At 47.7% G+C, this 12,226-nt stretch overlaps 2 protein-coding genes across 2 annotated transcripts; both read left to right on the top strand.

Annotated features, from left to right (window-relative positions):
- The first annotated feature begins 48 nt into the window (after nt 1-48).
- On the top strand, nt 49-6,709 carry K441DRAFT_665004 (ARM repeat-containing protein). The gene is made up of 8 exons (XM_067649442.1): nt 49-2,588; nt 2,646-3,008; nt 3,062-4,339; nt 4,394-4,625; nt 4,673-4,974; nt 5,023-5,468; nt 5,519-5,637; nt 5,698-6,709. The coding sequence occupies exons 1-8, from the start codon at nt 153-155 to the stop codon at nt 6,639-6,641; spliced, it is 6,120 nt and encodes a 2,039-aa protein (XP_067500843.1). The 5' UTR covers nt 49-152; the 3' UTR covers nt 6,642-6,709.
- An 831-nt stretch (nt 6,710-7,540) lies between these two features.
- Nucleotides 7,541-11,919, top strand: K441DRAFT_679811 (ankyrin; the record flags this gene model as incomplete). The annotated part of the gene is made up of 5 exons (XM_067651309.1): nt 7,541-7,562; nt 7,660-7,995; nt 8,115-8,859; nt 8,991-10,519; nt 10,658-11,919. The coding sequence occupies 5 exons, from the start codon at nt 7,541-7,543 to the stop codon at nt 11,917-11,919; spliced, it is 3,894 nt and encodes a 1,297-aa protein (XP_067500842.1).
- Between the last annotated feature and the right edge of the window lie 307 nt (nt 11,920-12,226).

Below are 12,226 nucleotides of genomic sequence, written 5' to 3'. Positions count from 1 at the left end.
TGGCGCAGATTAACATCTCCTGCGCGGAGGTGCCCTCAGACCGCCGCACTACAGCCCACCTATTAACATCAAGACTGATTTTCAGCATGTCCAGGGCACTACTACATCGATCACCTTCCCTCGGAAATCAATCCCCATAAAATCTGCCTACGATGGCTGCACGGGAGCAAAACCCCATCAACGGGGACGTCTCAAACCCCGAACTCGACATCCCTAAACTACATTCTCTTCCCTCAGAGCAGCAAGACCTATACCTTTTAACGTTTACTTCCGACCTTGCCCGCTATGTATGTTCTCTGGATGCTGATGGAGCTTCCGCCCACCAGATTTATGTCAAGAAGGAGCTGTTTCAGATTGTCAACCTGTCTTCCCCCGCTCCAACCCGAGTTATACGCAACAACCTTGGGCGGGCTTTCGCCAGCATATTTGAAAAGGGGGATAGAAAGCTGCTTTTTGAATCTACGAATGAGCTGGTGGCCATTTTGAATGTTACAGGCAAGACGGATAAAGATATCAAAACAAAGCATGCTGCGGCACACTGTCTTGGGGCCATATTTGAAACTGCAGGAGACAGCGCCATTAGTTTATCAACCTTGGCTTCTGCAGCATTGCTACGCCTACTAAAGCTTGCTCAAAACCATGCCGGGTTTCGGGCATCCATTTTTAAGGCCTTAGGCAGGGTCTTCAAAGGAGTTGGTGGCTCTGCTGATGAAACCGCGGCAAGAGACGCTTGGAAACAAGCTAGGTCCGCTGCGTCTAGCGATAGGTCGCTTCTAGCCCAAGCCGCAGCTTGCTGGTGTCTTGAGCAAATTGTTCAAAGAACCCCCTACTTCGACAATTCCAACGATTTTGAAAAGCTTCAGAACGCAATATGGAAGGCGGTCGACAGTGGATCCGCAACTGTGAGACATGCCGCAGCTGGATGCCTAAGCGCTGTCCTAGTCAAGAGCTATTCTGATTCAGCAATCCGAGAACCTGTTTCAAAATCGAAAAAGCCGAAAAAGCCTGGCAAAAAGCACTCTCAGATTGAAGGAGACGAGGATGTCGTCGAGAGACCTGGATCACCAGCACCTCAGAAGTCTGATACTCAGCTCATTTTTAGTATACAGGATTTATTCAAACAGTTATCTTTTCACTACTGTCGTCCTGCTACAAGCAATCGCGCTCGAGCCGGAATTGCTGTTTGTTATATGAAGACATTGAAGGGGCTCGGTGAAAATGTCGTAGAGAGAAAGTATGGGGATATTGCGCGGCACCTATTCAATGACCTTCTGAGCTATCCCAACATCGTCAACAATCGGTATCGTCTCCTAAGTACCCGCAAATATGTTCGGGTAATCCTTGAACACGTCATAGGCAGAGATATGCTGGGCGAAACTGGTCAATTGAATGCTGCGAAGTTTCTTGCCAATGATATTCTCAAGGATTATCCTCAGGTACTCAAAGAGAGGCCTGAGCCGTCGAAACAGGCTCTCACGGGTACGCTAAGTGCCCTTGCCTCTTTAATGACGAGCCTAGGCTCAGCCGTAAATACAATCGCAGAGACTTGTCGAGAAGGGCTCTTACAAGTACTTCAGCATCCAAGTTATACCGTTCAAGTTTATGCATCTTCGTGCCTGCGGTCTTTCGTTCTAGCTTGCCCACAACAGTTGTTGCCATCGGTTACGATTTGCATGAACAGCGTCAATCGAGAACTCGGTCTACTAGCAGGGCCGCGACAATCCCCTAGGAGGTGTGTTGGGTTTGCCAATGGTCTCTCAGCTGTCCTCAGTACTTCCACTGTGCAGCCACTTTACGGATCAGTCGACGTCAATTCTCGAGTGCTTTCGCAGGCTACTACACTACTCAAATCAAGTAGTAGTTCCGATTTACGCATTTCATCGACCCAAATCCAAGTGGCCTGGATCCTCATTGGGGGCCTCATGACCCTCGGCCCCAACTTTGTCAAAATACACCTCTCTCAGTTGTTGCTGCTCTGGAAGAACGCGTTGCCAAAACCACTGAACAAGGATAATATGGTGCAGCGCAATGTTCTTGAACTGAGCTTTCTGGCTCACGTAAGGGAATGTGCGCTTGGATCAATTCTGACCTTTCTAGAATTTAACAGCAGATTGCTTACCCTGGACGTTACTAAAAGGCTGGCCGCTATGCTTCAGAACACCACCTTGTTTTTGAATACACTGCCAAACAAGAAGACAACTGATGACATCTCCCAAAGGCTTTCGCCTGCGCTCCAGCTTCATGATTTTGATCNCATGGTACGAAGAAGAGTACTGCAGTGTTACTCAAAGCTTGTCAATCTTAGCCCTCCCGGTAGTAACGAAACTCTTCTCCAGACGAACTTACTTCCATTTGCGGTGTCTTCTTTTGCTGACCCTGCTAATTATGCTCCGAGTTCTCTAAGCACTGCTATTGCCAGCTCGGCTGGTACTTTTGAAAGTATCTGGGAAGTCGGAGACAATTGCGGCTTTGGCGTTACCGGACTTGTCAGAGCTTTCGATGTCAAACCATTACCAGGAGAACATGATACAAGCTCCCACCACCATTGGGTAATGAAGGGTGGCTCAGAGGCTATCGTTGACCGTACAGTAAGTTCTTTGTCGTGGTAATCTTTTAGTTTCTCAAACGCGTACTCATTATGTCAGCTTCTCTCGCCCATATGCGGGGCACGCGAGCATGACTCTCTTACTCTGTACATAAACAATTCCGACGATTTCAATGATCTACCAGATCCCCCTTCCACCGAAGTGGTTAACGCTGCGATCAATCTGTTTGCAATCTGCTTGCCCCTGCAAACTCCCAAGGTCCAGGAAAGTATTCTCGAGCAGATTTCCTCGTTTCTCTCGGCAAACAGTCTTCAACGTGACCCTGCACGGAAGGCCGCCATGATAATAAATATTGCCTTGGCGTTGCTTTCCGCGTTAAAAGTAGCGGTGAAAGAGACAAGGTCCGCATCTGGCGACCTGAAGGGCCCTGCGGTAGAGAAGGTCATGCAAGATCTTATACATGTATGTATTTCCTCGGATCGACCTATAGTACGCCATTCTCACTTTAGTATTAGGGATTCATCATGCACCCTGACTCCTACGTCCGGAATATTGCAGGTGAGGCTCTCGGACGTCTCTGCAGCAGCTCTGGTAATAGTTTCACTACCGCGGAAGTCAATTATCTCGTAGACCAGATAGTCTCAAACCGCGAACCGAATGCGCGCTCTGGCTGCGCTGTTGCCCTTGGATGCATCCATTCTCAATTAGGCGGCATGGCTGCTGGATACCATCTAAAGAATATTCTTGGTATATTAATGTCACTTGGCAACGATCCTCATCCAACTGTACACTTCTGGGCTCTGGAGAGTTTGTCTAGAGTTGCAGATTCTGCTGGTTTGACATTTTCTGGCTACGTCTCGAGCACACTTGGGATGCTTGCGCAATTGTATGTGGCCGATACTCACAACAATGAAAGTGGATCTTTAGCTTCTTCAAACCTCGAGGTTGATCTTCCCTCTCCAGCCGTCATCGCTCGTTGCATCGACAGCACTATCAACGTCCTTGGACCGGACCTTCAAGACATGACAAAAGCGCGGGACATGATTATGACCCTAATCCGCGAATTTCAAGTTGAAGAAGAGAAGCTCGTCGTGATTGAAAGTCTGAAGTGCCAGGAACATCTTTCCCTCTATGCCCCAGGACATATGGAATTTGCAGCATATGTCAGACAACTGCAGAAAGACATCGAAAGCGACTCAGCTCAGATCAGGGATATGGCAATTGATGGACTTCATAATCTCATGAGACGTGATGCGGAGGAGGTCATCCGGACTGCTGAGCCTGGTTTGGAAGACCAGCTGTGGTTGGTTTTCAACACAGTGCCTGAGCATGAGGTCTTGCGAAATATCATCCGTAATTGGCTTCATCAGACCGGGTTATCTAACACAGCTACATGGGTTCAAAGATGTCATACCGTACTTACTAAAACTATGCGCCGAACAGATCAGTCTACAACTGCCACAGAAAAGAAGCCCAAAGATGTCCCGGATTTGCAGGATGAAGAAGTTGCTGGGTTTGCAGCGTCATCATCGGGCCCAGGTGATGATACTGGCTCAATTCCGCAGTCCAGCCAAGAACTTTTGAAGTGGCAAGTACGCACATTTGCAATGGATTGTCTGAATGAACTCCTTAGAATGGTAAGCAGAGAAGCGGCTTCTAAGGACGATTCTCTCGCGGCGTTAGCCTTGCAGCAAAGGATCGCCGACGTCGTTCGAATTGCTTTCTCAGCATCTACGGCTAGTGTAGTGCAATTGCGAATTAGGGGGTTGAAAATAATTGATCAAGTACTGAAGGTACCGTAGTTGATGCACCGATCTCTTGAACCTTTCTAATTATTTCCATCTTAGATTTTCGGCAAGACACCAGATCCAGACTTTGCTGAGGTTTCACTACTTGAACAATACCAAGCCCAGATTGGCTCTGCCCTTACCCCGGCTTTCGCAGCAGATTCTTCTCCTGAGTTAGCTGCCGAGGCTGTCAATGTCTGTGCAACGTTTATTGCCACTGGTATCGTAACGGATGTCGATCGTATGGGGAGAATACTCAAGCTTCTTGTTTCCGCCCTAGAAAACTTCTCTAGTAAGGCACCAAAAAACCGAATCCCTTCTATTTCTAATATAATGCAGATGATTCGGAGACAGCGTCGATCGGCGATTTGAAAGGTCTGGGCTCTAATGCCCAGGTGATGGTTAAGATGGCAGTGTTTTCGGCTTGGGCAGAACTTCAAATTGCCAGCGCAGAGCAGAAGTATCTTGTTGATGTTCTCAAACCACATATTGCAAAGCTTACACCTCTTTGGCTATCGTCATTGAGAGAGTATGCCCGCTTACGATTCGAACCGGATATCTCGACAACTTCCGGGCCCGCCTCGCTCTCGGGAAGTCTTGATACCATCTATGCAGCGTTGAATCGGGAGACTTTGCTTAAGGTACTTGTCAATTTCTGATATCTGAGGGAAACCGCTAACCTCTTCAAGTTCTACCAAGATTCATGGCTTAACCTCGTTGATGCAATTGCAAGCCTCATAGATGAGGATAGTGAATTCGTTTTTGACGCCCTTGACGGGAAAACCGAGCCCACAGAACCTGCCACAAACGGTGGCAAGCCAAGTGATATCAACTACCGTGATGAGCCTGTAGCCTTCTTTTTCGTGCTATTCGGGCTAGCCTTTGAAGCCCTAGTCGGCCGACCAGGAGATCTGCAGGCCTCAAAGGAGCAAATTTTAGAGATATTGCAAGCATTGAAGAAGATTCTACGACCCGCTGTATCCGGGTATGCGATTTATCAGGAGGTCGTTTTCTCTGAGACAATGGACCTGCTCGATCGACTGGTTTTAACAGAGGGCTTGGGTGTGCAGTCGGTCATTGTGAGAATCGTGAGGAATCTATGTCTTGGCCACCCGTCAGCCAGGAAGGGGCTAGAGTAAGCTTTACACGCCTTTCGATATTTATGAGATATTCATGAACTCACAGGGCGCCTGTGGGCGAAGAAAAGCTGTCCGAAGACATCGATCAGCTATTCGAGTTAACGAAAATAATTGTCTTGGTGTTGGCTGGACTTATTCCTAATTTAACGGAAAACAAATTACAGGGTAAGCTTCCACTAATTCCAAAAAAACACCATCTTATCTGCATTTATTGACACTGTTTAGTCTACCACGATCTTTCCGAGGAAGCTGTTACCCTGCTCATTCTTTCCCTAGCCTCTCTGGTTGACGTAGCCGCTGTTTTCCCATCCGTAATCAAAACCGACCTCCATGCCTGCATTCTTCACATTTTTGCAACTATACTCGGAACTGGCTCGTGCCAGGCAACACTAGTCCCTCAGTCACTACCAATCTTTAAACGCTTTGTAACAGGCCTTGCCCGCTCCTCTCCTCAGCATGCTATCGAAAGTAGCACGCAGCTCCGCGGCACCCTCACCCAGTTTCTCTCTACCCTTAAACACGCGCAGAAGCGCGAGTTCGAAACCGCGCTCGCTTGCGAGAGAAATACCATCCTTGTCTCTACTATCCTCCTCAGCTCCGCAGCCCCAGCTTTCGAAGCAGGCGATCCGTTATTGAAACGCTTCGTGGATGAGCTTTGCGAGTGCCTCGAAAACCGTATGACAAGTAAAGTGGCCGCCAGCTGCTGTCGTACTCTAATACTTCTTCCCAACAAGGGACCCGCCGAGTTGGCACTCGCAGTTCACCTTCTCCCACGCCTCCTCTCCTTTCTAGCTAACCCTTCTGACGTCGAGGGTCTGGACGAAAGCCGCACTGTCATCGCCCACGCCTTAGCGTCGCTCGTGCCCACTCTTCCACAGCTAGCACAGAAACTGGCAGCCATGGGGCTAGTAGTCCCGACACTGTTGGCACGTGCAAGTAAGGAGGGGCCGGAGACTTACAAAGAGACGGCGGCGCGATTACTTGAACTTGCGAGCGCGGATCAATCGGCGTTTAGAGGAGTTGTGAGTGAGATGACAGCAGCGCAGAGAGCCTTCATGGAGAATATAATCAAAGCCGGGGGTGTTGCACAGGAGAGGGGCCAGGATGTGTACAGAAGAGATGAAGGAGGAGAGCCGAGTATTGCGTTGAAGATGAACTTTGGAGGATAAAGGGGAGATCTGGGTGGTTTGGTGACTTCCCGATTAATTAGTCGATCAATAGAAAAGTTAAGGTGTTGTTTAGAAACCCGGGGGTATGAAGGGCATAGTCATTACATGACACTGGGTAAGTTTGGATTCTAGCTACCGCGCACTCCCTCTAAGCAATCACCGAGAAACACCTTCCTAGACAGCCACTTAGAAATACTTCGGAATCAGATTTAGAATCGCCCACGGGTCGTAGAGGCACACCAATTCGTGTCTTAATCTCTATCATTTACAAGATTCCTCAATCAACCACAAAAAAGCCAAAGTAGGTAAAGCAAAATACTCATTAAGAGAGCGCACTTTCATCTTCAAACTCAAAATTACAGCATTTGGACATCCCACGGCAAAGCAGGAATTCTAAACACCACAAATTTATCTAGCCCGCCGGAGAAACAGCCTTGTGAGCGGCCTTGCAGACCGCCTGGGGCTCGGCAAAACGGAAGTCATCCTGGCTTCAGCCCGTGAAAACAAACTACCATTATCTTGCCAAGCTGGATTCACAATTGGTTCGCGCCCGCAGATACGAATCTTCTCCAGGCTTATTCTGCCTGCTCTTAACCTTCTCCAGAGAGGCTGAACCCATGGATTCACAGCCCTCTTTTTGCTTAGGTTGACAAATGTCAATCATAGGAATGAGAGCACGGCATCGTACCAACTGTGCAGCTCCACGAAGTATCTCTAGTCCTAACTCTAATTCTCTGATAAGCACACAATGCTTCGCTCTCTTTTCCCAACTTAGTCCTAAGCTTCGGAGTTCTCCTCATGGCCGATCCATTGAGCGGGGCCGCTGGCATCATTACCGTCCTTGATCTGTCTGCCGAGGTATTAAAGTATCTTTACAGTGTGCAAAACGCATCAAAGGCATGCAAAAGGTTGCGGGACGAGGTCAGTCAAGTGGGTGGCCTGCTCAACACGTTAAAAAATTTGATCGACGCGGAAACATTCATAAATGATTCCTGGTCTGCTACGATCCGATCTTTAGATGAAGCAAACGGCCCCATTAAGCAACTCGAGCGGATTCTTGATAATCTTAAGAAAAAGCTCGAACGAAAAGCGTTTGCTACTGGATTGGAAAGGATTGCCAGATCCATTCAATGGCCGTTCACAGAACGAGAGGCGGAAAGATTACTCGATAAAGTGGAGCAATACAAATCACAACTTAGCCTCGCACTTGAGCATGATCACGTCGCTCTATCAAAAGCAATTCGTCAAGATCTGCAAGCATTGAGCCAAACTCTGGATGATGGCGTACGTGATCTCCACGCGGAGATGAATGAGGGTAAAAGGGAAGTCATGAAGCTCCAGGCTCTCCAAGAAGGTAGGGTCTACCATTTCCCTACAATTAACTTCGAAGGACCGGCCCGAACTCATCAGCACTAGTTGGCAAGATTTGAAAGTCCGCTAACAGGGCCTTGGTATTAGACTCATCTTTTCGAGAAATCTTCTCGTGGCTCTCCACTCGAAATGTCTGGAATAAGCGGGATGACATTTACCAGATGCGAGAAGACGACACTGGGGATTGGTTCCTCAAGACGACGGAAGTTCAGCAGTGGCTTGCCGGTAATCACAAAACACTTTATTGCCCTGGAATACCTGGCGCTGGAAAAACTGTCCTGACGTCTCTTCTACTCAACCATTTGGAAGCTACTTTCAGTTCAGACGAAATTGGGATAGCCGGAATATTCTGTGACTACAAAGATCAGGATGCCCAAAGCATTCCTAACCTTTTTGGAAGTATACTGCAGCAACTCATTGAACGTCGGAATGACTGCTATGAATCGGCCAAAATCTTATATCACGAGCATGTTGAAGGAACACCACCCAACCCATCAAAGCTTGTAGAAGCCCTGAAATCGGAGTTCAGCCGTTTCATGAGGATCTACTTAGTTGTTGATGCACTCGACGAGTTCCATCCGGATATCCGGAAGACGCAACTGTTCGTTGAAAATTTACAAAACCTGGGAGGTAACATTTACCTCCTCATAACATCTCGGCCAATCCCCCATTTTTATCGAATATTTGAAGATGCTCCGCGAGTCGAGATTCGAGCCACTAGTTCCGATATTAGCCGGTTTATCAGTACTCAAATCACGGCGAATTTAATGCTGAAAAGGATCCTTGGTGATGACGTGGACCTTCAAAATCGCGTCAAGGCTGTTGTTGTGGAGAAGGCTCAAGGAATGTAAGTCAGACGATCACACCACCTTCATAAACCCTAGTGGCTACTGTGGATCATTGTAGTAGCCAACGTATTCTTTCTCTTATACTATTTATTTGAGTTTGCTCTATAGCACAGAGGCTAATGATCGAAAGGTTTCTTCTCGCCAAGCTTCATTTGGAATCTCTTTCACAAAATCACAGCAAGTTCGAGCTCAAAGAAGCTCTTGGCCAACTTCCTGAAGAGCTCAATGGCACCTATGAAGAAGCCATATCTCGGATCGGAAACCAGTCAAAAAAAAGTGTTGCCTTGGCTACTTTTGTATTTTCTTGGGTAACCTGTGCTCGAGCACCGCTTCAAGTCGCACAGCTTCAATATGCCCTAGCCGTACAACTTGGTAACAACCGGATCGACAAAGATTGTCTCGTTGACGAGGATATCTTGTTGTCAGTATGCGCAGGCCTCGTCGTCATCGATGATAAAAGTGAGATCGTACGCTTTGTCCACGAAACCACCCACCACTATTTCAATCAACACAAAAATCGCCTCCTTCCTAACGCTAATGCGGACATTGCTGCTGCCTGTCTGAGTTGCTTTCTATCAGATACTTCCATGTCTCCCCGCGGGAATAAAGCGTGTCACCAAGCCCATCAAGGCGAACAGTCACTATCCTTACCATCAACACTGCAAGATGCCCCTAGTTCTCGTGAGAGTAATTCAGTAGCATTCTTCGCATACGCCAACTTCCACACACTCTATCATATTCAAGCTGTCTCTGAAGATGCTGGCAAGGTACATGAGCTGACCAAGGAGATATTTCGACGTGACGAGGTGCTTTTTCTATTCTCCCTGGCTGGATTTTCCTCGATGTACCACAGAGGGACCTCGCGTCAGGTTTCAAATATCGATAAGCTTTCTTTTGCAGCTGTGCTTGGCCTCTCAAATATAGTCGATTGGTTACTGGACGCAGGGGTTAACCCAGATCGTCAGGACAGTTTGGGCCAATATCCTTTATATGCCGCAGCAAGCCATCAACAGGATGTGGTAGTGGAAATGCTGCTGAAAAGGGGCGCCACGCCTGATGCACTATCCTTTGACTCCTCAAAAAATACTGCAAGCGAGCCAACGTTTTTGCCTCCGCTTAATGTCTTGCCATTTTGTCATACAGCATTAGAGAGTGCCATAGGCCATGGCCATTACTCCACTGCAACAATTTTACTCGGCGGAGGTGCCAGATTGTCGTCCAGGCTAGATTCGGACTTTCTTGCTTTAGAGGATTCTATCCATCCACTACTTCTAGCTGTGAACTCCCGAAATCCTTTCATGGTGCAATTCGTTCTTCGGGAGATCTTTGAAGGTGACACCCTCGGTATTAATGAATTAGAGTTCAAGGAAGCCCTACGAGTAGCTGTTGAGAGCGGCGTGCCTGAGACCATAGATATGCTTCTCTCTCACGGAGCAGATCCAAACGAAAGGAATGAGTACGGACAGTCTGTTATTGATGTTGTACTTGCTTCTCCGTGGCAGAAATCGGATTCCACATGCGCAATGATTTGCCGCTCCCTAATCCAAAATGGCGCCAGCTTTAAAGGCATTTTTGGTCCAGGACGCCTCCTACCTTTTCCAGCATGGTTTCCTTCTCGGAGAAAAGAGACCATTAAGGTTCTCATCGATAGCCAGAGAGGTTTGAATGACCTCTCTGACTGGCGGGACCAATTGTTCTTGCTATCGTTTCAAATGCTCGGTGACGACAACGAACATTCGACCAGAACCTTTGAAAGATTCCTTGGAGAATGACTCCTTGGAGAGCAATGGTTTCCAGAAAAATCCCAGCAGCAGGACCTTTTCCAGCTCCTCTTGGAGACAGCCATTGGCCTTGGATCTTACAAGGTTGTTGAGATACTCTTAGACCATGGCTGCGATCCCAATATCTTGAGTAGCGAAAGTGTACATCATCCCCTCCCTCTTTGCCGTGCGGCGCAAAAAGGCGATATTTCTCTCTGTACTCTACTCGTCAGTCGAGGTGCACAAGTCAATAAACCTTGCCCTAGGTACGGCAGTGCGCTCATAGCAGCATGCACCGGTAGGAGGAAAGCTGACTCGCCTCTTTCAGTGATTGAGCTTCTTCTTAACAAGGGAGCGGACCTAGAAGTGCAAATGCCAGGTGAAACCCCAAATTCCAATGCTCTAAAATGTGCAACTTTGTCTTCGTTCACACACAAGGAGAGTATTGAGAAGATGCGCTTGTTGCTAGAAAGAGGAGCTCAGATAAATGGTCCGTGTGGAGAGTATCGCACTCCTCTCATAGCAGCAGCAGCGTCCGATGATGTGTATGCTAATTCTGTTATGCAATTCCTCCTCGACGCTGGTGCCGATGTCAATATTTGTGGCGGAGTGCACGGCAACGCTTTGCTAGCTGCAGCGAGGTCATCACAGTGCATTAAGAAAATGACGATGCTTTTGGATCATGGCGCAGCACTTGATAATCCTGGTGTTGGAGATAACGTCTTGGTGCTTCTTTCGAGATGCCCGAGATCAAATGCTGTCAAATGGCTTCTGCAACAGGAGGCCCACATACACGAATTGCGCAGCTATCTATCAGGAGCTCTAGTTGCAGCATCCAGCTCTGGCACAGCAGAAACTATGTTGACTCTCCTAGACCATGGTGCGGACCCTAATGGCGAGGGCGAGTACGTTGGTCAGTGGGGTACTCCCGCCGTGGCAGCTGTTTCATGCGGCGGTGCCGATTATTTTGAAAAGCTTAGGATCCTTATTCTGCACGGCGCGGATGTCAATGGTCCAGCTGGAGAACATGGAAGCATCTTGCAGCTCATTCTTGCAAACGATTCTGACAACTTCAATGAAATCCAGTTCTTGATTGAACACGGAGTAGACGTAAATACTCCTTCAGGCATGCATGGCACTGCTGTGGAGATTGCTATTCGGCACATGGTGGGCCAAGTGGATCCGGAGAAGCAGAAACGGTGGCAGGAGGTTATTCAGCTGTTGTTCAATAATGGAGCCTTGGCTAACGATACGACTCAAGAAGTATTTTATCAATGTCTTTCCAGAATGGAGTTTTGATGTTTTAGACAAATTTTAATATGTTATATTCAATTTCATACTTGTTCATTGGTAGAGCCGTCTTTGACTCCGGATACTGTTTGCCAAATGACTACGCAAACGAACCATTCTAAACATGTTCCTGCACCATAAGAGGAAAAAAAGCGTACAAATAACATGTTTTTATGTGGTTTTAAACTATCGGAGTTCTTCCTGACAGTTCGCTTATTGATGGCATGGAGTAGTGTGGTTGTCGGCATAGATTTAGGAATTGCTTTATTGTATAGCGAGCCTTTTAAGGTCAGCTCACTCCTGGTCACGTCAACCA

Source organism: Cenococcum geophilum (genome assembly GCF_001692895.1).
Source record: "Cenococcum geophilum 1.58 unplaced genomic scaffold K441scaffold_40, whole genome shotgun sequence".
Classification (NCBI taxonomy): domain Eukaryota; kingdom Fungi; phylum Ascomycota; class Dothideomycetes; order Gloniales; family Gloniaceae; genus Cenococcum; species Cenococcum geophilum.
Note: the sequence above shows the minus strand (reverse complement) of the source record. Positions and strands in the feature narration are given on the sequence as shown.